At 28.1% G+C, this 26,580-nt stretch overlaps 1 protein-coding gene across 9 annotated transcripts; it reads left to right on the top strand.

The window, feature by feature from the left end:
• The first annotated feature begins 554 nt into the window (after positions 1–554).
• LOC132921402 (probable tubulin polyglutamylase TTLL2) lies at positions 555–26,580 on the top strand. Of its 9 annotated transcripts, none has more exons than XM_060984416.1 (8): positions 555–772; positions 15,257–15,349; positions 18,773–18,919; positions 20,424–20,530; positions 22,395–22,533; positions 22,683–22,959; positions 23,216–23,418; positions 24,938–26,580. In XM_060984416.1, the coding sequence occupies exons 2-8, from the start codon at positions 15,269–15,271 to the stop codon at positions 25,730–25,732; spliced, it is 1,749 nt and encodes a 582-aa protein (XP_060840399.1). In that variant the 5' UTR covers positions 555–772; positions 15,257–15,268; the 3' UTR covers positions 25,733–26,580. The 9 variants fall into 9 exon arrangements, with proteins under 9 accessions (XP_060840399.1, XP_060840394.1, XP_060840400.1 ...); XM_060984411.1 differs by having other exon boundaries at positions 15,254–15,349; XM_060984413.1 differs by lacking the exon at positions 555–772 and adding an exon at positions 11,316–11,652.

Below are 26,580 nucleotides of genomic sequence, written 5' to 3'. Positions count from 1 at the left end.
TTTTTTTTTTTTTTAAAGATCATAGAATTTATTTATGGCCATTGGCTGCTAAAAAAATTATTTTAATAATTTGTAAATGATGATTAGGTATGTTTGAGAAAATGCCAGTGTTTTTTTGTGGATGAAAGGTCTGAAGGGTGAAGAATCTTCATTCTACATGGACTCTGCAATTATTATAGTATATGATATTGCCTACTAGACAATTATTGCAGTTAATGTCTCTATGACTTAGCAAACGGCAAAAAATTAGGTACAAATACATAATTGATGTTACTACACTTCTAATCTCATATGTTTTAATAACTACCTAGTACTATCTATTTTATTTCTGGATAGTCGATTACAATGTTGTTAATCTCTATGCCATTGCAGGAGTTTCCAACAATGATTACATTTTATCTATATACATGAACTAAAAATAGTTTTGTTGAGGTAAATCAAGTTAAACTATCGTCTATCTGTATCATTAAGTTATGTCATAAAAATAATCTACTATTGTAATTGTATACTTCTTCTTTGGAGCCAAATTATAAAATATGTGCAGGTACCTAAAGCATGCTTTCTATTTAGTTTCTGTAGGGATTCACAGTTCTACATACATATTATTAATTGTTAACAAATTCTGCTAACCATTTTAACTCTATAATATTTCATTTTTTAAATTTTTTATTTCAACATTATTTTATTTAAATCAAATTTAAATTAGGCGATGCCTATTAAAATTACGAAATATTAATTGTGTTCAACTCTAATATATACAATACTACTAAAGGTAAGTCAAATTTTATGTTTTTCATAAACGTGAATATATGCTACGAAGGTCTGAAAAATTATCTCAATTATAACAGCTATATTTTATCGATCCTTCTAATTTCCATAATTTTTCGATTAATTTTTAAAAATATAAATTATGTTATGCAAAATATTATAAAAAGTAGGTAGCTATACAATGAAAAAATAATTATTTTATATTCACGATTAAAAAATACCTATTACTCGGCTTATAGTAATAGTTAATTTGATTTTTATAATACTATTTTAAAACTACTTAAAAATATTACATTAGTGTTTGATAATTTAAATTGTATTAAATATAATTGAAACAAATAAATTGAACGTAGGTACACATCATAATATTAATTAATATTAAATAGTAATTAATTATTAACGGATATAAGTTATAGTAATTTGTATGATCCAATATTTTTCTTATAATTTTAACTTTTTAATAAAATTTAAAATTAATTTTATTATTATATTATCTGCTAACACTTTTTTCTAAAAAAAATGATCAAAATGTTGCTCAATAAATAATAATAGACCATAATAGGTAGGTAAACTGTCAATATTAAATACACGCTAGTACACTACCTATTTACCTTTTATTTTGTAGCGAACTATTATTAAAAATATAATAATACATAGGTATCACTAACTTAACAGTCATAACACTCCGGTTTTAATCTATTCAACTATTTAACCTTATAGGTAGGTCATAAATCATGATGTGTGACTAATAAATATTAAACCATTAAAAAAAATTGTAAGAGTTTGTGGCATAATTTTAAGGTAGAATATTATCGTTGAATCTTTTTAGTAGCACTATCCGTATCTTTATATTCAGTTTTATAAGTTTGAAAAAATAGGTTAAGAAAATTATTTTTTTTATGTATATTATAACTACAATTAAATTTATTGTAGGTATATAATATTATTATATATTTTATAAAATATTTACACATTTGTTTATAATAATATATTTTGTAATTATAGTTATCAGTTATTACAGTATAATTATATCTATGATAAACACTAAAACAAATTAGTTTAAAAAAATCACATTTTTATCAAAGATGTACCACGCTATTTTTTACATTTTCAGCACCAATGAGAACCGTTAGAGCTATTATTTGGTGTCAAATATAACAAAAATTGATGCCACTCATAATTATTAGTTAACATTTTTAGTAAACTAACGCGATATTATAAATTATTATCATCTGTAATTAGAAATAGTAAATACAAAATTCATAATTTCCCTATATATTTTCTAAAATCGATTTAAATAATTTAAATTGCCCTGTAGAAATATAATAAATTATATTTTTGTAGTGATTTATTTTCTTTAATTTTGTCAGTATCCATTCTTTATTTTATAATACGAATATGTATAATGTATATATATCACATAGAAATTATTTTTAATTTTACCAGCCTCCACTTCTTGAAATAAAACTCAGGCTGCTGAAATGTCGCTGCTGTTTATTGTATGTTCATTATTGTTTCACATTATTACAAAGCGTAGTGCCATAGTTACATACCAGTATGCCCAGAACCATAATTTAAAATTAGTGAATAATCGGTATGGGAATTGAGATGGTATCAGTGTTATACCACGCATATTAATAATTAATTGAGTAAATAAAGTTGCTAATGTTTGTAAATCACGTAGATAGAAAAAAATCACTACACGAAACAATTTAAGTTACTTCAATATTTATTTAGGTAGTACATATAGGTATATAATTTAGTAAATAACTGTTTGTCATTCTGACTTAGATTCGTTTCATATTTTATCATAAAACATGTAAAAAATTTACTTTTATTGTCAACAATTTACATTCATAAGTAGGTATGAGGCGGAAAAAAGTTTTAGCGCCTGTTATAGTATTCCTGTATGAAACCTGTAAAAAATATTAGTAATATCTACATGGTGTGTTTGCCGCCTTCAGATCATAATCCTCGTGAACAGATGACGGACAGGAAATGATAAAGTTCGCAAATATATATATATATATATATTATATATATTGATTTTGATACCTAGATAACTTGTTCCGATGTAATTGTATTAATATTACACGTTTATACACTGTAGTACACCTCTATTAAAAAAAAAACAAAATAGTTTGGTCGGCAATTTAATGGCACCGTCATCGACCAGTTTTCTTACGACTGATTGACAATGGAAAATATCGCGGTTAGCCTACTTGCAAGTATATCGTTAATAATGTAAACCACAGATAAGACTTCTGGTCTTCTGTGGTTGAGACTATAGTTGTCTATATTATGGTTTACGTTACTCGCGAGTCACGACTGGGTAACCAAAATATTGTCCGTAGGTCAGTCTTAAAAAAACGATCATCGCCGATTTTTACTTCGCATCCTTTCTCCATATCGATTCTCAACAATTTTTCATCAAACCAAACTGTCCATCAATAACGTGTTGCCGTTTATTTATATTATCCTTTTAAAATGAATTACATCACTTACACCTAAATTACAACTTTAAAATGTTCATAACTCACTTGGTCACTCTAAAATGATAACATCAATAAAAGCATATGAGATACCCTATATAATATTCTTACCTTTAAGTAGATAAATTTACTCCAATAATATTAAATCTAATAACATAAAATGTATTCTGCTGAACGCAAATTTGGTATGATGTACGTTAGTAAGACATAGTAAATTTTCGTTCACCAGTTTCAATATAGGGTGCTTAGTTTTAATGTTAGAGTGAATTGACCTATTATCAAACTTTTAGGTGAGAACATTATTATTTGTGTTCAATCCTTGGTTTTTTTACAGTATTTTAATTTTTAGGTGAGTTATGAGTATAAAAATTATTAAATATTTGAAAATGCTCATAATTCACTTAAAAATTAAAATATAAAAAACTAACGAGAGAACACAGATAATGTTCTTACCTCTTACCTAAAAGTTTGATAATAAGTCAATTTTCATTAACATTATTAAAACTAAAATCACCCTATTGAAACTGGTGAACGAAAATGTACTATGTTGTACGTGTGTATGACAAAGACAACACATGCGGGTGCGACATCCTCTTAAATATACATACCGTTAAACGAAATTCCGATGAAACGAATCTTGTGTAGTCGTGTACGTATATTTGCAAGCCACATACATTCGAGGGGCATCAGTTCCGATCCGACAAAACGAGTCACCTGTATTATGATTTGAGGACGATTCTTCAAGGTAACTGATAAGATGCACACGAGTTATCTTTTTGCGTATATCATGCACAGATTCCTAAACTATTATGTCTCTATGGCCGACGACCGTTATATAAAATGTAATATTTATTTATTATAGTTGCAAATAATTTATTGAACTTCAAATTTAATAAAAAAAAATACCTACAGCATGAAACTATTGTATAAACATTAATTTGTTACAATTTACGAATCACATTTTACGGAAAATGTACAGGTACATAGTACATTGCTTGGCATTCCACACTAACCATAACATGTATTATTAGTATAATAGTATATTGTATATGCTAGGGGTGACGAACCTACGAGGCCACGACACGCGTGCCCAAAGTGACACATTGATCAAATTTCAATGGCACATAAAAAATTGAAATTGTTAACAATAATTTATAGCTTTTTATAAAGTTTTAGTTATAATACTGTTATAAATAATAACTTATTAGAAATTCGAAGAAACAAATTAAATACATTTAAAAAATTATAATAACAAAATAAGGCATGCCTACTCAATAAAACAATATATAATAAATTTGTAACTTTATTTTTATCCTTAGAAAATATAATTTTCTTTAGGCACGTGAAAAATTTAAAAAATAATGACTGGAAAATTTGACACTAAAAAGGTTCGCTACCCCTGATATATGCATTAAAATGGTTTGACGTTTAAGAATGTGTTTAAATGCACTATACACTCAATATACGTGCATATGTTTTTAAACCTCGACATGTTGGCCATTCGAGAGCGGAAGATTCTTGTATAATCAATATTTTTAGATTCTGAACGGAGTGATGATGAATGTATTGATTTTACAATGATGTGTGTTTTTTTCTTTATTATCACGTTTTGGAGTAGTAATAACTAATAATACTTCGATATTCGACGTCTGTCCCTTTTTGAAAAGGAAAATTCATCTAGTTGGTACTTTGGGGGGTCAAAAGTAAAAAATGTCCAGTAGTTTTCAAAAGCGTCGGGAAAAACCCTGAAAAAATAACGAAAAAACAAGAATTTTTACGCATGACCACTTTTCGACAAAATCGATTTTTTGATTTTGCTGTAACTCAAAAACGAATCATTGTAAAAACTTGAAATTTTCACCAAATGTTTATATTATGGTTATCTATTTACGATTAAATTTTCAAAATATTCAAAAATTTTAAGCTCTTTATAGACAATTGAAAATTTCGATTTTTCTAAGTTTTTTTTCTTAAAATGCGGATAAAAAAAATTTGGCTATCCAAAAAATCCTTAAAATTGAATACAAGGTTTATTATAAGTTGTACTTATCGTAATAGAAAAAAAAATCAAAAATCGTTGGTCACAATTTTTGTTTATAAGCATTTAAAGTTCAAATATTTACGAAATATATCAAAATCGCGAAAATTTGCAAGGAATTTTAAAGTTGAAAATTCATAAAATTGTTGTGATTTATACCTAAGGTAAAAAAACCCAATACAAGGTTATCCATAAGTTTTCCTTCAAGTAACTGAAAAAAAATTCCAGTGTCAATTTAGAAAAAATTTTGAAAATTTTTTTCGAAATCAAGTAAAATAACGATATACTATAATTTAAATATAGGTAATAATATAATATATCCTACTAATTATCATTGACAGATAAATCATCTCCGTTCAGAATCGTTTTTCGTATACAATGATACCTGTCATTACATTCAAATTTAACACATACGTTATAATGATCAGTGACCTACTCTCTATCTCTACTATACAGCAGAGCTATATCCACTTGCCCGCCTTTTTTTTATACAACTGACTATTTTTCTATTGATATCACAAATCAATTTTAAATTTCCCGCCATTTACTCCAAATCTTACTCAACCTTAATTATTATACATGCGCGTTTCTAGGTTCATAATGTTAATTATTATTAGCTGCATAACTCTCAGATAACTTGCATACTCTGATTTCAAATAACAAGTAACAACTAGTTCTAATTATTCTATCTAATTTTTGTACAACTATGAATTTATTGTCTATATTGGTTTCTTATTTTTAATAATAAAATAATACAATTAAATAAGTTCTAGTAATTAAATATTTTATATATTTATGTATATATATATACAATGATTTGCCTAGCATATACTCACCTCCATTTTTTCAAATGAAAATTTGCAATTTATTTAATTGGTAAAATATTAAACAGATGTTTTTTTTTTAAAAATGTGTGTATGTAAGTATCTTAATCAAAATTTAAACTAGCAGTTTCTGAGTTATAGTTTTACAGAATTATAAAATGGTGTATCATTAAAATTAGTATTTATTATACTTAGTAACTTAGATATTTTTTACAAGTTATAAAATTTTGATAAAATAGTTTAATTAATTACTGTAATGTTTAAATCATCATAGCACCCATATTTCCCAAACCAATTACTGTAGGTTTAGTAGCATAAGATCTAAATACACAAAATTAAATAATTAAAAAACTTACCGTTTAAATTTTAAGCTAGATACATTAACATTTACAAAAAATCCATTTATTTAATAATTTACAGCAAAAAGGCAGGATTCTCATTTGAAAAAAAAAGGTTAATATAAATTCATAACATACTCCTTGAATGAGAAACATAAATATTTCAGTAAAATCTAGTCTTATATAGGTACCTACTTTAAAGTTTAAACTTCCAAAAATCAAAATTTAAAAATACATATTTTTAAAAAGAAAAATCGGGGTAAGCATACTTATATTAGAGTATTCAATTTTAACTATAATATATTATATTATTATGATTTTTTTGTAGAATTTTGTGGTTCTTCCCTGGTATTATAAATAAATAATATTCATCATATTAGAGGATATCAGCTTTTTTTTTAACTTTTATGAAATAATACAAAATTATTTATTTATTTTATTTTAATTTAATTTATTAATTATTTGAAAAGAATGATAGTTTTTAATAATTATTTATTGTAAATAATGGTATGCAATTATTAAATTATTCGCATAGTTCAATGATAGACATTCGTAAAGTAAATTATAATAATAAATTGCGTAATACTTAATAAATATTCCCTTAAAACCAACAATAAATAAATGTATAAAATAAACATTTTTCTTACAATTATTATGGTAACCCATTTCTTAAACATATTCGTTTGTTTTAACAATAAGCATTATTATAAGTGTAATAACAACCTTTTGTAGATTATACTCGTATACATAACAATAACATGCCCTCTATGGTCTACGAGACTACAAATAATATTATTTTAAGCAAAAAGCTTATGGATATTTTTAACTATTCAGTGAATAGGTACCTACTTAAAAATTATACATGGCACATGTGCGATTTTGTTTTGAATTACTTCTTGTAGGTTGACTAAGATATTATATTATAGGTTTGTATTTTTGTATTACATATTATCCAATGTTTAATAAAAATTAAAAATGTCATGTAAATAATAGCTTACTAAGAAAATAACTACATTATTATTCAAAAATAAACTTAAAACTTAGATAAGTGATCACTGGTCAACAATAAATAGTAATATATTAATTATGCAGTTAGCTATAAAAGTAAGAATATAGCTTAAAATAATTTTTTATGCATTTTAATGAAATACTGCGTTTATTCTGTATTAACCGTTTCCTGTTTTGAATTGATTTAATACATAATAGGTAATAGGTATTATAAACAAACTCTTAGTCTTATTATAGTTATTATTATATAAACAAACTCTTAGTCTTTTATAGTTATATGCCTCAATGTTTATGACGTGACGTGAATTTTTGTCGTGATTCGATCACATTGTGATATGCTTTTATTCGCCAAGTCACGGAAATAATAACAGTTACTTTTCGATTAACATTGTGCGTATCTATGCGTTTTTTATGAACTCTCAATGATGTTATTTTAAATCATATCACATTTAATGATGCAATGTGATAGTTCGTTACCTTAATTCAACTTAAATTTAATGTTTAAACAATAGCAATAAAATATAATATAAATAAATATATTAATCAATGTGTAAGATCTTTTTAATTTTTTTATTAATTAATTTATATACGTAGTTCAATATCAAGTTTAAAAAAATTGTCACCGCTGGGTGGCTTTTATCAATCAGCCATCATACTATATTATACTACTCTAGCTTATTGTAAAAAAAAAAATAATAATAATTTACAGATTACCTATTTCTATTTAAATATTAAAATTTGTATACATAATAATAATTATATGTGTATATATTTACAGTATACATTGTTTAATCTTAATAATGTTTTTTATATCAATATCCAATACAATGATCGCAAAAGATAAATGCTATAGTAGAACTCAATCTTGAATTCATTGTTAAAGATAACAGTTTTATCATTTTGAAATCTTTTGCATTTACTGCCATTTCTAATCCCATGGCCGTCTTGTATTTGTCGCCCCCCACGCAAGACAATCGTGACTCGTGACCTTGCTTGGCAGGCAAGACGTCCTTAAAATGAAATGTATATTGCCTTTTTTTAAAAAATCGAACTGAGTATTCGTGTCCATTAGTAAATCGTAATACTGTAATAGGTATAATAATATATTAATATGGTCCATGAAAACATTACAATTTAGTATTTATAATAAATATTAATATTAATATATTATATTTAATAATAATCATGTGTTTATAATTATTACTCGATAATCGATAACAATAAGACAGTTAACAATTAAGCCAGTTAAAATATTAATTTAAAAATCGCCAAGGACTCTTAACTAGTTAATAATAATGCGTAATACATAATATAGGTGTGCGTAATATTACTTACAGTTGCAGATATAATTTTAGCAAATTATTTTTTTTATTTTATTCATGTCATAATCATTGATTTTCAATCCTCAACAGTCAATAATCATATTATTCATATTACTCAATGGTCGTTATACCTATACGGTAGTTATATTAACTTCAGCCATACAAAATGTAATATATTATTTGAAATAGGTAGTTCGGAAATTGTCTAGGTATAGATTAAAAATTTATACATAAGACATTTTACTCCAAAGATACCTAAATGGCTAAAACGTTTAACTTAATTCATAAAAAAACTGTATGGTATATATGTGTTGTATAATGTATATAACATATTATTATTTAATTAGTACAGTAGAACCTTTCTAATCCGTCATCTTCGGGATTGGGGGTGTGGTCGAAACGCGAAAAAGTAAGTAAGTAATAAATTAAAGCGAACGTATCTTTACTAAAAGGCTTCATCTTTCAAATTTATATTAATTTTAAGAATCCCTTTAGTTCCAGTAATAATTTGATTAATTATTTTTATAAATTGTACTATATTATATTATTTATAGACGCCCTAAACATCCTTTTATAACATCCTTGAGTGTTTAGATTTTAGAAGAAGGTAAAAACTAAGAACACTTTAAATTAGAATAATAACTTGTAAAGTTTTTACACTATAGAAACTCATCATTAGATCCCACTACTCGTTAAATTTGAATCTAGGACATTTCCTCTATAGTGCCAATTTCCTCTCATACGTCAAACGTTGATATTTTCCCACTTCGCTTAAATTAAAAAAGTAAAACACGCACATAAATATAATATATATTTAAATGCCTATTATTTATTTTATACTCATATGATAATAACTACTACAGCAACGTCAATAATACAAATAAAAAATAAAAACTATTCTTTAATTTAAAATCTTTTTTTATAAACAAGCAGTGAAATGAGTAATTTATTGTCTGCTCGATCGTGCGTTTTGACCCAAATCGTAAGTACTACGCATTCTATATTTATATACGAGACGAAATTGGATTAAACGGTCTGAATGCGGCGGTGGTATAATAATAAAATGTACATATTTAAAGAGTATACGAAAAATTATAATATTATTATTGCCATTTACTCGATTTTGGCATTTCCGATTATGTATATTTTATTTCCGATTCTATCTTTGAAACTTAGCTATATAATCGAATCTAAAAGTAGCTGAGTGCGTTGTGCGTTATTGTATAATATTATAGAATCGTTGATTCGATGCAGACAGTTCGATAAGAACGGGAACTTTATTCTGTAATAAAGATAAGTAACTTATTAGCTCTATTTGTACCTATATATTTTATAATACGTATACATAATAAATAATAATACATAAAAATATGAGTGAAGCGGTAGTATAACAATAAGACCTTTGTGGTGCCAAACGCCATTTACTCCATCGATTTATGTTTGCGGATGTAACGAGTTATAATAAGTTGTACGGGGCAGATCACAACGGTTTAGTGCGGAGATGCAAATTATAAACGCATCGAGGCAACACACCACAGGACGCGCTTTATCCGGATTCGCAACGGATGCTGCGCGTTATGAACAAACCCGAAGTCATTATCATCTGAGTAGCTCCGTATAAAATACACATACATTTCATCTGCCCCTAAATGAAATTTTTTAAATAGTTTTTTGAAAAATAATAAAAATGAATCTGTGTAGCTTAAAAGGTAGCCACACCTGCATATGTTTTCTCCGTTTCACAAACTTACAACATAGCAAATTTGAGTGAATTGATTTATGAACGAACTTCAAAGTAAGAAGACTGTTTGTGATTTTTCGTTGGTTATTTACAATATTTTAATTTTTAAGCAAATTATAAGTATATTAAACATTAAAATATAAAAATGCTCATAAATCGCTTAAAAATTAAAATATGGTGAAAGACTAACAAGAGACCATAGATAATACTTTTACTTCCACAAACAAATTTTTGCTATTTTGTACGTTTAAAAGACAGAGACAACACATAATATGGGTGTTGCGTTTTATTAGAGTGGATTAAAAAAAAAAATCTTCGATGGAGCTAAGGAAAAAATATTCACTACTCTCTCCCCTCCTCCATACTTTCATGTGAAAATGCCACATTTACAAAAGTATTTATTTCTCCTACATTTCACCCTATTTTAACATTTTTTTAACGCTCTTCTGGTGTACCAGCAAAAATCGTGTTCTTACATTATAACGCATTTCCTCCCCTCTTCCTTGTAAAAAAAAAATCATTTCCTTTAACAATAATAGTATTATCCAGGGCATTAATATCATACCCGAGTGCCGTCGGGTAGACGTCGTCGGTGCCAATTTAATAGAGAAACCAAACGGCCGGGGATTTCTCAGCGGACCCGCGACCGCAAGACCGGAACGCGCGTTTTTAACGGTTCCTGCAGCTCCGCCCGGCCAGCCAAGCGATAATTATTGCGCGCGCGCGCACGACTCGATGCGGATGGAATCGCGAACAGGGCCCGTCGGTATCGGCGTCCACCGACGCCGCCGCCACACGTGTTGCCGACGCGGTGCATCGCGCACACGCGTACACCGCTCTCGTTCGCTCGATTCGTTTTGTCCGTCGCAGGCGCCGTGTCGTCCGGTCCGCTAGCCGTGTGTGTATATGTGTATTTCGTTCGTTTATTTTATAGGTATTATTAGGTAGAACGGTTTTAATTTTTGGTTCGTTTTTACAATGTTTACTCGGTTGGCGATTTACACGATCACGCGGTAATACTACTAATACAGCAATAATTGTCATCGGCAGACTCGTCCACAAACTACCTCCGCTCGGAGTACATACAAATATTATATAAATGGAGCACGAGCTTGACTGTTGTAGGTGAAGAATTAATTGGTTTTTTTTTTTTTTTTAATTTACCTATATGCCGTTCCAATACCTATTTGTGAACGGAGCCGACCTTCATTTAGGCAGTAGCAGTATTATTATTTATATTCATATCCCGTGTGTATATTATTATTATACCTACTAAACTATATTATACGACTTTAAAAATAATAGAAACAATTTTTTTATGGTCCACATGTATGTGTATTATCATTTATCATACTCGAGTTGACGAACAAACGATAACGTTCATACATATTATACCTCTGTACTTACGTATATAACTAAAGCGACCCATTTTACATCGTTTGTATTACGCTTTACGCTACTTAAAATCAGGTTATATTATAATTATACCTATACCTACTACATTAATTACGACTAAATTGCAATTATCACTGTTGATTGGATTTTACAATTATTATCGCACAAACACAATAGGTGCACTACTGTGATAAATGGTATAAACTCAATATATCTAACTCTAAAAGTTTATTTTTTATTTTTTGAAAAAGTTATTAACTTATAAAAACTATACAATCTACAATTATTTAAAGGTGTAACTGTAACAAAATATTTTCGAATTAATGGTTACGCATTGCAGATGATTAATTTGGTAAATTATAATTTAGAAGAACATTCTTAGGATGTGATTTAATTGTATGTATCCGCTATCCGCATGCTGTACCAAGTTGATTGTATTGATCTGTTTTCTACAATATGTAAGCTCGTTTTATGTCAACGCATTAATGTGCTGTCAAATTAGATTGCCATAACTTTCATAAAATTTATTAGGATTTTAGAATATTATACTATGAATTTGAATCCAACCCTTTAACAATACCTAATATATTTGAAGAACTTCTTCAATTATACATAAATAAAAAACAAAATTATATTCATTTTTTTATTATATTTAAAAATATCAATAAAATAAATTATTATTATTTATAATAAAGTTTTGCTTTTTAGTTATGATAAAATAATAAATCTATTAACCTAAATATGATATTAAAGTTTAACAGTAAAATATTTAAGTAGAATTTAATTATATCATTTATATCATAACAAAGATAAATCATAAGTAACTATAAGTGTTAAATAAATAAATAAATAATTCATTTTTTTAGTTTTTTAATTGAAATTTGTCAAAAACAAACTTTTAAAATAACAATATTCCATTATAAATTCAAATATTTGAATGATGATTAAATAACAATTATTTACAATAAAAATAAAATTTAGTTATCTTTTTTGACAGTTTTTTAATATCTGACATTCTATTAAATTTGATGTTATCATGAATTAATTGTACTAGTTACTTATTATTAATATTGCTATTATTATTAATTTTTTTTAACTAGATATGAGAAATGAGAATAAAGTTTTTTTAATTGACAATTGTATGATTTAATATGAAAATGAAATTGATCGTTTAAAATGTAAAATCATTTTTATTTTTTGTATGAATTAATCTCTACGTTTAAATAAATATCCAGGTATTATTTATACTAGTAAAAAGATAATAAGTATTCACATAATATATTGTACAATTTAATTAACTTTGAGTGTTTCTTTGAATTGTTGCCGTACCTACGTACATTATTTTACAGTCGAGTACATTGCATGTTTAACTAACATGTAAAATATTTTTTTTATTTATAAAAATATTCATTTTTTGTATTATATCATTGATAGAAATCGATTTTACTTCATTAAAAAATGTCTATTAAGAATAAGTAATATTATTTTTTTCTATTTTTTCTATTTTTACTTGGTCTTTCTAAAAACTAATATTTTAGATTTAAGCAAATACATTAATACAAGTATAACTATTATTTATGAATTTATGATACATTAATATTATATAAGTACCTATTATGTTTAAGATCAATTTTTAGCTAAATCATACAGACTACTGACATTCTATTTTGATTTTGAACCTGTCATATTGTTGACTTTTAATTGAATCACTACAATAAATTGATATAATACATATACCAAATAGTAAGTAGGTATACTTTAATACCTATGTCCTATACTGTTAACAAACAAACATGATTAATGGAGATTGGAGAGTCAGAGACATATATAAATATATAACTGAATAAAACATTAGTATATATAATATACTATTTATTAAAATATATACAAAAGACGCTAAAGTTACTCTACCCACATCAAAATCATATCTTGATAAATCTGTGGTACACACTTAAATACATTTCCTAAGTTTGATGTTTGTCATAAAATATAGTGCTCTGTCCAAGGTTATACTAAATATTATTATAAATTATTCTAAGTGGATTCTGTCAAAAGAATTAATTACTTATTCCGTAGATTTGAATCTGATATTTAAAAATCGTTAATTGTATAAAAAAAAAACCAACATTTTTTCGATTTAATTATAGTAATAAATAATAATATCCTATAGAATGTAGACTCTAGCCATCAAATTTTGACAGTCGATTTCTATAAACTATTCAACCAAAATTGGATAAGGTTTAAATAGTTTACTCATTAAACAAAACGTCAGTCACTATTGCTACCCAACATTTCTGAAAATAATAATTTAATACATAATTTGTCACCATATACAATATTGTTATATGTTACCTAAGCACATAATTTCCTTCCCTGAACTCTGAAGGCTGGTGACACACCTATCGACAATTCATCAATAATTAAGTATATTATACAATATATTTGAACTTATAATTGTGCTACAAAAGGAGTAGTATAGTACCTACTTATTTATAGAAGTTTAATTTTTTTTTAACTTCATATACACTTCTGTATACAGATATAGCTATTACTTATTATTACATTTGAAAATAAATTTTAAACCAATTTTTTCTACTTTCACCATACTCAAAATCTTAAATTTATAATGATTAACATAAATCGCTGTTTTACCCGAAAATTAAACAATAAAATCTTTATATAAAATTTGTGTGCAAATCTTAAAATTTGCATTGACTGTTACATTGAAACCTTGACGATTAATAATACTAGTATTAATTGGTACTTAAAATAAAAATTAAATCATTTTTATGCAAAAGTTAATACTAATGATTTTGATGACATCGTGACGTCCAGTAAAGAAGCACACTTCTAAACTTGGGGACCTCAATTCAGTCACATTTTTTTCATTGGCCTAATATTTACGCCATTGCGGGTAACTGTCAACAATATAATATAGGTAGTAACTTTGCAAAAATATTATCTCCGCAGAACGTACATGATTTTTATTTTTTACAACTATTATTTTTCCACCAAAGATTTTCACCGTCACGCATCGCCGTGCATCTGTCGGAGTGTCAGCTAGCCGGTCATTTCACCGTTGACCGAACTCCGAAACGGTTATTCGCGTATCGGTTTCGTTATTATAAATTATATTATGATTTCCCTACAAGTTACAACAAATTACAATATAATAATATATTTTTATACCTATTATAAATTAATAAATGATATACTGTTATATCGTATGTAGTATACACTGCTACGTTATTTTCATTTAATATAATATATATGTATGAGTACCGATATGTATTATGTTTTATTATTATTAGAATTACATAATTTCAGAAGATCGACAATAATATGTCATCCATCGGATCTGAAGACCGACCATTCATATTCCGTGTCAACGATAACGGCACTGGCCCAGTTCTGCTCATACAGGTAAAGTTCGGAAGCATATATATTACATACTATCTATCCTTTGGGAACCCCTACTGTTTTAAAAATATTTTCCAGTCGGCTGGCCGTTTTATAGGAAATCCATAGGGCGTTGGCTTTTAAAGGTGTTATTTTCTCCACACTCCACTAGCTTCGGTGTTGCCTAAAAAAAACAATAAATGAACTAAATAGGTACCTACTCGAAATTAAGTGCACTAATATACTTCTATCCCCGATAATACATATATTATACATTGTCTTTTGATTTTTTAGGAATGCTTTATTCTCTCATTCAGTTCTAATATTTTTCTTAACAAAATTCAAACGATATATTTCCTTGTAGGTTTTTTGCCCTTTATTAAATGTCACGAACCTAACTACATCGTAACAGCAATTATTATATTTGCAAGTTACAACCGCTTCAGTAGAAAAATAATTAATGGAACTTGCAGGATTGTTATTTACGTACGGCATGCACATCGTTCCCTACATTTGGTTAATATTTTCCTATAACATTTGTGTAGAATTAGCCTTGACGGCATAATTTGTCGTCTAAATATTTTATTAAAGGATTAAACGTTAGACAACATTTGATTTCGTATTTTCGTATGAAACTACAATAGGGAATTAATATGAAAAAACATATCTTATAACTAACTGCTAAATCAACTTCAATAAATTGAAATTTATCCTTGGTATCTTGTACGAATGTTGCTTTGAATAATAAATTGTCGATTGGACTAAGACAACATCTTATTATACATTTATACAACGCAAACACACAAGCAGGGATAAAACTTAATATAAAACATGTTTTAAAATCACTAAAGTAAAATCGACCATGTGTACGGTTATATACTATAAATAGAAACATTTTAATCATTAGGCAAAAAAATAAAAATATACAAGCCACATAATACACATTTAATTTATTTGTTGTAGTAGGTATTGCATCTTATATTTTTCATTTCTAGATCATTAAAATATTTTCACCATAATATATTCAGTAGGTATTCTTATTATATTTTTTACTTTTTATACCTCAATTAATTCTATTTGTTTTATAGTTGGAAAATTAAAATGTTAAACTTTGCACAGTACCTAACTAGAAATAATATAATAGATATGTATGAAATTATATTAATAACTACAAAGATATTGAACACATAACTTTGTGAATATTATAAATAGTATAATAAAGACTATGTGCAATAAAATTATATAATAAATTATCATTAAGAATCAGTTTAATAAAAAGTAATTTTGTATTTTTTTTGTATAATTTTGTGATTTTAAACATATTTTAAACTTATAGGTAATTAAATTTACGTCATATATGTATGTATATTTAAACTGATAACTATATACTTACAAATAATCTCATGGAAACTGACATAATATTATAATGAAAAATTTTAAACTAAAACTTAATTATACTCACAAACATCAAAATGCATCGCGCATTGTGTGCCTATCTATAATATACTTCTATTATAGTTTTATACTTACATAAGCTGTAATGATTTTAAAATCAAACCATCAGCTATCACAACATAATTTACCTTATTTTTTAAATGGTACATATTCTGTATTTATTATACGTGGTTATGTGGAGAACATCTTCTATAGTAGCAAAATTCAAATTAATTTAAAGTTACTTTACAATGTAAATTCTATAAGTTGGTAATATTATTCCATTGATAATATACAACACAAATGCATAATCTTAATAAATAAAAACCTTATAACAGTTTATTTAAAATTATTTGCTTAGCATTCAATTTGAAATTATTGATTTTTAATTATGTTTCATTTGAATTAAAATAAATATGTAAAATATCTCCATTCTAATTGATTTGAAATTTTACGAAATGTAAAAGATTCTTACTATTCTTAGGATAGATTAATAGTATTATTATTAATTAAAAATACTATTATTATAAAATATTTAGGTATATTATAACCAATAATATTATCAATCTAATAAATTTGAAACTTGTATCTATGCAGTACTTATAAAATATAGTTATTTAATTTTAAATAATGTTCTCTTTTATTTTAGTGTGTTTATTGTATTCATCGGCCATCGTTTTAAAACCTATTACCCATCTACTATAGTAAAGTTAACTAGTTAATATTTGTACAACCATAATTAATTGTTTTTTACGTTTAACGATGCCTGACGGTGCTGTACGTATTGTCTTTGCTGTTAAATCCAACGTGCAGTATGTCATATTATTATAAAACACATGTACATTAAATTTAAATACAAAATAATAAACACACGCATATAATTTATAAATTTAAAATATCACCAGAACCACCAACCAACAGTCCAGGTTACACGTTGTTATTAATTCGTTAATATTGTTTAATTTAAAAATGTATTAATTTTTTTATTATAACATTACACATTGCATATTGCGCATATTAATATATCATAAATAAAGGGATAAGTAAAGGGTGTGGTCCAATTTGTTCACCGCACGATAAGTCAGTTAAGTAAACAATATATGTAATATATACATTATACTTACATATAATACATATAATACATATGATACATATAATACATCGAGTTCGATATTATTAATAGGCGTATGTGTGTATTACGCGTCTGTTTCATATGTAAACTTTAATCCCGAATTGTATGTATAAATCAGGGCTGGTTTTAGATACGATCGATGTGTGTGACGGCACAAGACACCAAAATCAAAATGGCCTGTGAGAGATGTCAAATTAAAATTTGATCAGAGGGAGGGGTGCCAAAATAATTCTTGCACTGAACGTTGAAAGAATTAAGCCGGCCCTGGTACAAATTACACATTATTATAACGAATAACAAAAAAAAAAGTACTAAACTTGCATTATAGTTTTTTTACGATAATTCAATTCCAACGACAATGTATGAATCACCCCTTTCCCATTACCGCTAATACGTAATTATACGACCAGCAGAAAACACCGATCATCTCGACGTCGTTGTTATTATTATTATTAATATTATTTATAGATATTTCTAGCTATAATATATTATAACGATGACGAGGTAATGCAGTACAGTCTAAACATTTCAATTAGTGTTTATTATTATATAAAAGTTAGCAGGAGGGTGTTGCGTGTGTGTGTGTGTGTGTGTGTGTGTGTGTGTGTGTGTGGTTACGTACACACCGCAATGTTTATTTTCTGTCGGTCGGAAATCAACTGGGTCTTGGATGAGAGGTGGTGGAGGTAGTGGTGGTAGTAGTTACTGGTTACACGCCGCGGCGTGAAGAATGCGAGAACATTGCACAGGACGTGCGCGAACACACATTCGATAAATAATCGGATTATATAGGATTATCCTGTATTATTATTTTATAATTTTTTTTTTTATTTGATTGTAATTATTATTATTATTTCCTTATTTTGCTTTATTGTTCACAGGTGTGCCAAGAACGTGGCTGGAAAGAATACGAAGGAACTAAGAGCGGAGATTCTGCGTGGTCGGTGCCGGCGGACGAGTATTGGAATCTATGGTGGAAATCGACCGGATTCTCGTTGTCACACTATAAACAGCAGAAAATATGGCAGGTATGTTCGGAATATGGAATATAAAGCGTGTGTTTTTATAAATTGTTTCTTGTATGATGTGTGTGAATGTTATTCACCGCCACACATTGTCCACAAAGATCGCGTAAGTTGACCCGATTCCGAGTGAATATATATATTTCTTTTAACGCATCGATTGAACGCAGCTGTCTTTGACGTCTGTGCGCCAAAAACTAAACGATGCGGTTTCTGTTCATAAATATATATATATATATATATAATCTAGATATCATATATAATATATATATGATGCATTGATACTTATTTACAATTTGACGCTATAATTAAGTTTTATATAAACATATACTAATTATTAATATTTAATTATATCGTTATAAAACGTGCACGTTGTCTGCCATGAATCAGACTTATTATTATATAAATTGCCTTGTCAATCACGTATAATAAATGTTATTATTCATACTGTCCAAAAATGCCAGTCTATGTATACCTAATGTCCAGGTTTTCTACTTTGTTTGTAATGTACTCGTGTATATATCAACAGTTCAATTTACATTAATCTTCCACGACGACAGTTAATTGACATACCTAATATCGTTAAACGGCATGATCGTAGTATTTTTTAATTTGAAATCCTCCACTGTAAACTACACTTGGCGTTATATATTGTGCCTGTATTGTGTATATAATTAACTATGTAATAATGTCATTTGTACAAAAAAAATTGTAAAGCCTTATTTGTACACCGTGGTCGTATACATATATGATACATTAATGTATTAATATCGCTGTGGCGGTGGTAATTTTAAACAATTATTCATCACGTTTATGCGCGTATTCTACGAAAAAGAAAAATTATTCCTATTTCTAAACTTTAATTATACCTATAGACTATAAGTACCCTGTATCCATAATTATTATTATTGGGTTAATTTTTTTATGATATAATAATATATTATGTATACCTACTACAATAAATACTTAGTATTTTTTTTTTTGAAAAAAATTAGCCCCTTTTTCCATTTCAGATATCTAAACATTGCCTAATACTTGGTAGAAATAACACATCTCAATCTTACATTATATACGATGTTTAAGTTTTTATTTGTTTCAAGTGAAAGTATGATAAAAATAAAAAAATAATTATTTAGTATTTAAAAAAATTAAATTCTAGTGTTACTATGGATTAATTCTAATATGCATATTATGTAATGTAATATTATAATTAATATAACGACTATCTTTAAATATTTCAAAAGTTTGTATATACGAAAATACAAAAATTGCATAGTTATTATAAAACATATTCCTTACACTTAAGTATTCAATTTTATAATAATCGATTTATATTTACGTATGTTAATATATGTGCATTTTAATTGTTTTCACTCGGGATACAATTATAGATAACGGTTACAATAGATTCGGCATGAATAAAATTATTATTTTAAACTAAACGCAGTACTTGAATGTCAATGTACGTATTCGTAATAACTAATAGTGTATTATTGCTTATACTGTCTAGTTCAACAACCATATACCCAGTGGATCAGCATTATGCCGGAAGGACAACTTGTGGCGGTATTTGAAATGCATGAAGAATATATTCGGCACTTCACTATTCGGATTCAGGTAATGGGCATTAAAATAGTTTACTTTATATGGAATTATTGATATGTTTTGTACGAGGCAAAAATACAAACAATAATAATAATATAAAAAAACTAAGAACATATATTATATAATATATAGATACAATATGATAGGTAGGTATGTACGTAGGTATTATATACAATTATTGTATACACGCAAGTGTTCATATTGCATATATGAAATATGTCTTGTGTTTTAAAAAACAAAAAAATAATGTTATGTTATATTTTTATGGGGTGGTACGATACAAAACACGAAAATAAACACTATCGTTTAATACACAACAGTTTATTTACCTCTTACTTCGTAAAAAGTCTTAAATTCCTATAAAAGGATTTATTTCAGCTTTATTACTTTATTTATTTAATTTATTAAAAGACGTAAGTTAATGACTTATTATTAAATAATTCATATAATCAACATAATGATTAAAGATTAAATTATGTGAACTATTTTTCAACGGTACTTTTTCGGTGGTACTTCATCTGAGTATAACATTATTTTATTCATATTTTTAGTCAAATAAATGAGATAGATGAACATAATATCATATTACCACGTTATTTTAATGTAATATAATATACTTAATAATTCACTCGTGGATAATTTATTTAGTTAAAAATAATTTATGAAACAAATCTGTAATTATTTCTTCTGTATTTAATATTACAATTTATAGTTACGCCGAAGCTTAGAAAATAAGACTTAGTATATAGGTTCAAAAATCCATGTAACCGTGTAAATAAAATAAACTGCAATAATTTTTTATAAAATATTAACATACTGCATTCTATTAACTCTATGGTGAATGAAGCATACAATACCATAGTTGTACCCGTGAGTATTAATATGCAAGCACCTTTGTAATACGTCGTGACTAAAAGCTACTGACGTGGAAAGTTTTCATAAACAAATAAAGTGGGTCATGATATCATAATACTAATGTCTAATTATACAGTAGGTGCACTATTGAGTGTTGTGAAGTGAATGTTTTCTAAAATGTACCTATGTATTTAGATTTAAGTATATTTTAAAATTTAATTAGTCATCACTTATAAAATTTGAGAATTTTCCATCGAAGATCATATGTATGCAATATATGTTGTTGAAGTCCACAGCCAATTATCAAGTAAAATTCAATTAAAAATATACTATTATCAGTTATGGGAATTTCTAACTGATAAATCTAAAAAAAAATAAAACACCATTACAATACAAGAATAATATATTAACTATGTATAAGTAGCAAATAATAGCAATAATGTTTTGTCTTTGGTATCCATTGGTTTCACTGGTAACATAGTCATTAACTACCTAATATATGCAATTACACGTGTCTGTAAAGTAGTGAGGGTGGTTTCTTCAATGGGAAAAATTACCTAGATAGGGGTGAGCATTATCATCCCCCACGTGTCACACACGCGATCTGCATTCAGGTGTTTGTTTATATATTTCTTCATAAACGGCACATATAATATTATACATAATGCACGTTTTTTTTAGGCCCTTATTCATAGAACAATAGTACAATTTTATTTTTCCGTGACATGTTAAATGGTCATAAAACTTACGACTGGTTGTTGCCACCACAAGGGGCAGGAAAATTCCCGGCCTGATAAACATATTTTTATCTAAATTGTGCCATCAGGAAGGGAAACTAAAAGCTATTTACGGACTATAGTGTAATGTGTTTTTTTCTTATATTATGTTGTGACATCACGAAAACCGTCCTGTATTAAAGTAGTTTTTCATGTATAATAAGTTTTTTTTTATGTTGAGTCAATATACTTTAACTTAAATACTTTTTATTTTTTTCGGTTTTGCCCCCCTTATGAACTATCAGCCCAGACTCCTACAACCTACCATTAGAGTATACAAAGTTAGCTGCCGAATGTAGTCACGACACCGACGTCGGTGAGAAATCGATTTGGATATGCAAACCTGTTGGCCAAAGTCAAGGAAAAGGCATATCTTTAATTTCGGTAAGCATTATATTATATTTATAATAAAAATAATATCATGATTAACATAACAAACATCATCATCATTTAATCGTTTAATGTCGTTTCGTTGTATATCTATCATTCAATAGCATAATTATACATATATTATAATATTATTATGTTCACAGCAAATTGGTGAGCTCGTATATGACACCAACATCGTGGTCCAGAGGTACGTGAAGAATCCTATGCTCATTGGTGGATACAAGTATGATTTGCGGCTGTACGTTCTGGTACCATCATTCCATCCACTCACCATATACGTCTACAGGGAGGGATTGACCCGTTTCAGTACCGACAAGTATTCGCTAAATAACCTCGACAACCATTTTGCGCATCTGACCAATAGTTCGATCAATAAGCTGGGTCCAAACTATTCGGAAACCAAAGAAAAAATCGGACTAGGTACATAATTATTATACTGAAAACTGGAGTTAATTTTTATTTTTAACGTGAGCGTTGAGACATACTTTTTTTTGGCACAAATACTAATTAGTTATAATTTAAATTATTTTTTGATTATGATACATAGTAAATATAATATAGATATCTAAAGTATTGTACTAATTTATAACGTTACAACTAAGAAAGTATAGCGATTTCTAGTTATTTTTTTTAATATGATTATAATATAACTTTTTGCAAATTTTCATTTGCACAGGATGCAAGTGGACATTCCAACAACTTCGACAGCACATACGCCAAGCCGGTGTCAATGATTGGTTGTTGTGGCAAAAGATATCAGTTCTCGTTAGTCTCACGTTGGCCAGCCAATGTACAGGCATACCGAGCACGTCAAATTGTTTCGAGTTATACGGTTTTGACATATTAGTCGATTCTGATCTAAAACCTTGGCTTTTGGAGGTATGTTACCATGTTAAAATACACTTAATAATCAAGGTATTCTAGCACTTTGAATTTTAAGAATCTCAAATAATTTAAAACTTATAAAAAATGAAAGTCTGAAATCAGAATTTGAACATCAAACAATTTGATTCGAATAATCAAGTTCAAAATGTTCGAGAATAATAAAAGATTAATTCAAAGTTATTATATTTCAGTGTTAACACTATTTTACTACTATTATACTTGAAATATGCTTAATTAATTAAATGTTCGAAAGTTCGAATAAAATTTAAGTTCAAGGTTCGTTACATCCTTAATTAAAATTATTTCATCAATATTCGCACTAACTGAAACAATCTATAATTTACATTATATATATATACTAACTAAACCCTGTGCACTTCGTTTCCCGAAGTTGTATTTTTTCAATCGATTAACCGATTATATATCATTCGTTAAAATAATCGCAAAGCCCTAATTATGAGTACCTGTATAACAATTTTTGAAAGATGTATTACATAATAAAAATGTAATATTGAGATCTTTATCAGGATAAAACCTATCTTATCTCACGATAGAGACCAAATCACACACATTGATTATAATTTTATAAAAATTGAGTGAATAGTTTCTGAGTGCATCGCAGATATACCCGTAATACATAAAATGTATATACTTATATATATACATAATCATATAACTTATATGATATAAGATTAGTCAATCAAAAATTGTATCTAAATAACATTAAGTTTAGACAATCATGTCAGGTAAACCTTATATTATAATAATCATAAAAAAAATTTAATACATGAAAATTAAATAGTACCTATTATTATGATTGATTTTATGCACATTTAACTATTGATATTGTACAAATAGACATAAATATTATCACTTATTTAGTGACCCAAATCTTTACTGAAACTTCGTTCGGAACTGAAATAATTTAGACTCAAAATGTTACTCAACAAAATTAATTCGATAAAAAAAATTAAACTTAAAAACTTCAAATATACACCCTGAACTATATAATAACACTATTGTGTTGACTTTGTGTTTTATTATTCCGTATTCGTAATTTTCCCGTTTATCTTTTTTATGGTGATTATTCTGTAATACTTCATTGGCGCTAGACACGAGGAATTTAAGCACGCGTATCTAACTTTGGTTCTGACGATTTTAATTTAAATAATATAAATGTTTTTTTTAAAGACTATATATAGTTTTTTTCTCTGACTAATACCCGTGAATCCCGAAACGGCAATACACTGCAATCGAAATTGCGATAGAAATAATATAAACCTAATTAATACTGTGAGTACAGAATAATTGACGGACAATTATTGCTGTACATTGCAAGTACACATCTGCTACCTATTCAACAGGTATTTGATGGGTTTAAAAACCCCGAAACTTATGTTTTTGGCCAAGAGGGGTGTTATTTGTTATTTAAAACATATAATAACACATTACTATGTTACAATGTATTATAATGTTGTTGGACTGTCACTGACTGAAAAAACGCGTATTACAGGTGAACCTCAGTCCTGCGCTGGGCAACGATTGCGACGTGGACAATCGTGTGAAAAGGCCGCTGTTGCACGACATGTTCGACCTGCTCGGACTACCGATGTGCAACACCGGTCTGTCACTATTCCGGATGGCGTGCAGGTCGGCATCGGGCCCACGGTTCGGCGATGGACGGCCGACAGCGTTGGCCGCCGCAGCCACAGAAAAGTGGAAGTCAAAACGCAAGACGAACAACAACAATAACAACAACGCTGCCAACAACAACAACAACGTTAACAACACGAACGCCGCGAAGAAGGACGGTACGGCGGCGGCGACGGTGACGTCGACCACACAGACACAGTCGTCCGCGCGGCAATCAACACTGTACGGGCCGGGCAAGCAGCGCGGTGCGACCACAGCTCAAGCGGCAGCAGCCGCCGACTTGTGCAACACGCCTTTCTCATCACCGGTTTGGGGCAACGGCCGGGACTGGAGTAGGCCCGCCGATTCGGAGGGCGACTGGGTCCGGGTGTTCCCGTTTGTGCCGTCGCCACGACAGTTAACGCGCACCGGCATCCGACCGCCGCCGCAGCAACAACAACAGTTCGCGCGCCGGTCTGCGTCGTCGTCGTCGTCGTCGTCGTCAGATACGGGCTCGGCTCGGGCCGCCATCAAAACGATTCAAGAGTACTTGAAGTGTTGCAAGAAGGTGGCCAGGTCGTGCGAGGGCCTGTCGGTCGTGCCGGACGAAGAGCTCAACGACAAGCTCAGAGACCTGTTCCCGGCCGCGACCAAGACGTGGCTGCCGCCCCTCTGAAAGACTTTATATACTGTATTTTCGCCGTATTTCATACATATACCACACGCCACCTCTTACCTACTTAAAACGTATAATTAATATAACGTGTTATCTAGTAATATCGATTGTTATTGTGTATATTATATTATCGTTATTTATGTTATAATATTATTGTTAATATACCGGTAATATATATTTTTCTATAATATTAATTATCGACGAATACGGTTATTTCGAATTATTATTAACTATTATGTTATAATGTAGCTAGGTAGGTAAAAAATTATTGTAATTTATTTATTTTTTTTTTTTACTCTTCTCGCTCTTTCTAAATTATATTATATTAAATATTTAAAACGCAATATCTTATGATGCATAATAAAAATGTGTTCTGCGAACAGAAACGTAGTCGTTCTTATATTATTTTCCACGATGGACTAATAATATCATAATATCTATATTTCGGGTACTTCCGCTGCGGATGACATATTTCCCATCAAAATGTACCTGTATAATATATTATAATATATAATTCATATATACTAGTATAAAACAATATGTTATGTAACGTTTGTCACTCTACCGTGATAGATTATACCATTTGATTCGATTAGTATACTATGTTTCTTTCAATGCTATACATATAATAAATTGTATTTACAAATAATGTGACGTAACATCAACTTATTTACGATGTATATTATTATTATTGGTTCGATTTACTATACATATATATATATATATACATATATGAATATGAGTCTGAAATACTTATTATACATTAGTACATTAACTACTTTGTTTTTTTTTGTTGTTGTTGTTAAATATACCATTATTTTTGAGAACGGCTTGCTCAATAATAAATA

The sequence above is a fragment of the Rhopalosiphum padi genome, chromosome 2 (assembly GCF_020882245.1).
Source record: "Rhopalosiphum padi isolate XX-2018 chromosome 2, ASM2088224v1, whole genome shotgun sequence".
Taxonomy (NCBI): domain Eukaryota; kingdom Metazoa; phylum Arthropoda; class Insecta; order Hemiptera; family Aphididae; genus Rhopalosiphum; species Rhopalosiphum padi.
The sequence above is the reverse complement of the archived record's forward strand: the minus strand, read 5'-3'. Positions and strand labels throughout refer to the sequence as shown.

Excerpts from the sequence above, each read along its gene's own strand:
- LOC132921402 (XM_060984416.1), top strand. The coding sequence starts at position 15,269 with ATGTCATCCATCGGATCTGAAGACCGACCATTCATATTCCGTGTCAAC. Across the intron at positions 18,920-20,423 it reads AACAGCAGAAAATATGGCAG|TTCAACAACCATATACCCAG; the intron begins GTATGTTCGGAA and ends TATACTGTCTAG. Across the intron at positions 23,419-24,937 it reads TAAAACCTTGGCTTTTGGAG|GTGAACCTCAGTCCTGCGCT; the intron begins GTATGTTACCAT and ends CGCGTATTACAG.